The sequence below is a fragment of the Rhagoletis zephyria genome, unplaced genomic scaffold, assembly GCF_001687245.7.
Source record: "Rhagoletis zephyria isolate East Lansing unplaced genomic scaffold, Rhagoletis_zephyria_1.1 Rzeph_scaffold_69759, whole genome shotgun sequence".
Lineage (NCBI taxonomy): Eukaryota > Metazoa > Arthropoda > Insecta > Diptera > Tephritidae > Rhagoletis > Rhagoletis zephyria.
In genome coordinates, this window is record NW_016226810.1 from 1 (window position 1) to 1,336 (window position 1,336).

Here is a 1,336-nt window from a genome sequence, read left to right on the forward strand (position 1 = left end):
GACTTACTGTCAATTAAATCTAATAAAATCGTTAATGAATTAAATCACTTCAATTTTTTTGTAGGTTTATAAATTACTATTGTTAAAATTTAAAAATCCGAACTTATCAAGCCAACTTCTATTCATCGCCACACTATAGCTAGCCCTAAAGCCCCTATGTATTTCAGAATATATCCCGTGTATAGAGAGTGTATGTATGTGCTGCTCTCTTGGCCAGATATATCCTAAGCACCTCTCCTTCCACGTGAAACGGACTCACACTCCAGGAGAAGGTTAAATGCTGTTTATACAGTTGGGATTTCCCATTCTGATCGCCTTCTTTATCGAGTTAGGATCTACCGCCAGGAAGAGCTCAGGTCCTTTTGGGGTCGTGGCAACTNTACAGAGTGCTAAAGAGGTAACCGATACATATTTTCCGTAACAAATAGAGACAGAGCGAAATATGTGAGTGTGAAGTGCTTGAAATGATGGCCGGCATGAAAAACCTCGAAATTCTTATCAGACCAGCGGAAGTTGTTATGAGCTGGGAAAATTCCTGAAAGAACATATCTACATATGTATATAATTATTTGTATTTCTTATATATTAGTTTCGATCTAACTTAGTAAGACACAAAATTTCTACAAAAAAAAAAATAACACTCTCGCACTTATAAAATCCTGCAGCTACGAATTGTTAATACCATTTCACATTTTTTAATTACTCACCTTCACATTCCATAAATGGGTTATACTGCTCGCAATAAGCCGACGGCGTTAACGCAGCCGCAGTTGCCGCCGCCTGAAAGTGTGGCATAAATAACGCGGAGCTCTTCTGCATATTCAAGACTTGTTGATAGACGAGAGAAGCAGGATCGTAAACGGGATCAAAGCGTAATGCACCAGGCGACGCCATCAGCGGACTACCGCCAGCTACGGCGTGATCACTGTTGAGCAGCAGGTGCTTGAATGCGTATTGCGCATTGGGCGGAAGCGTCGTGGAATAAGTCGTGGACGCGATGGGATTGGCAATTGTTGGAGGCACTGGTTCACCGATACGTGGTTGCATTGCAGCAGCAACCGCATTTGGGCTCGCTGTTATGACGTATGCTGAGCTGCTAATTTTTGCGTGCTGTGTCAAATGTTCGGCGCCAATGGCATTACTGTGCGCCATTGGAGGTGTGGGACTCTTAGAACTGTGTGTTTTATCATCTAAAATGTGTGCGATGGAAAATGATGATTTTCTGTTGAATTTCATAGCTGCGGTTTCCATTATGTAAATTGCAAAGTCGCTAAGGAATTTGATAATAATAATTGCTAACGGGTAATACTCGTAACCGCGCACTTAAAAACTTATC

The 1,336-nt window shown here is 41.4% G+C and overlaps 1 protein-coding gene across 1 annotated transcript; it reads right to left on the reverse strand.

Annotated features, from left to right (window-relative positions):
* Positions 1 to 707: 707 nt before the first annotated feature.
* Positions 708 to 1,251, reverse strand: LOC108357062 (uncharacterized; the record flags this gene model as incomplete). The annotated part of the gene is made up of 1 exon (XM_017608157.1): positions 708 to 1,251. A coding segment is annotated over exon 1 (544 nt), but the record flags the coding sequence as incomplete, so codon positions are not given.
* Positions 1,252 to 1,336: the final 85 nt, after the last annotated feature.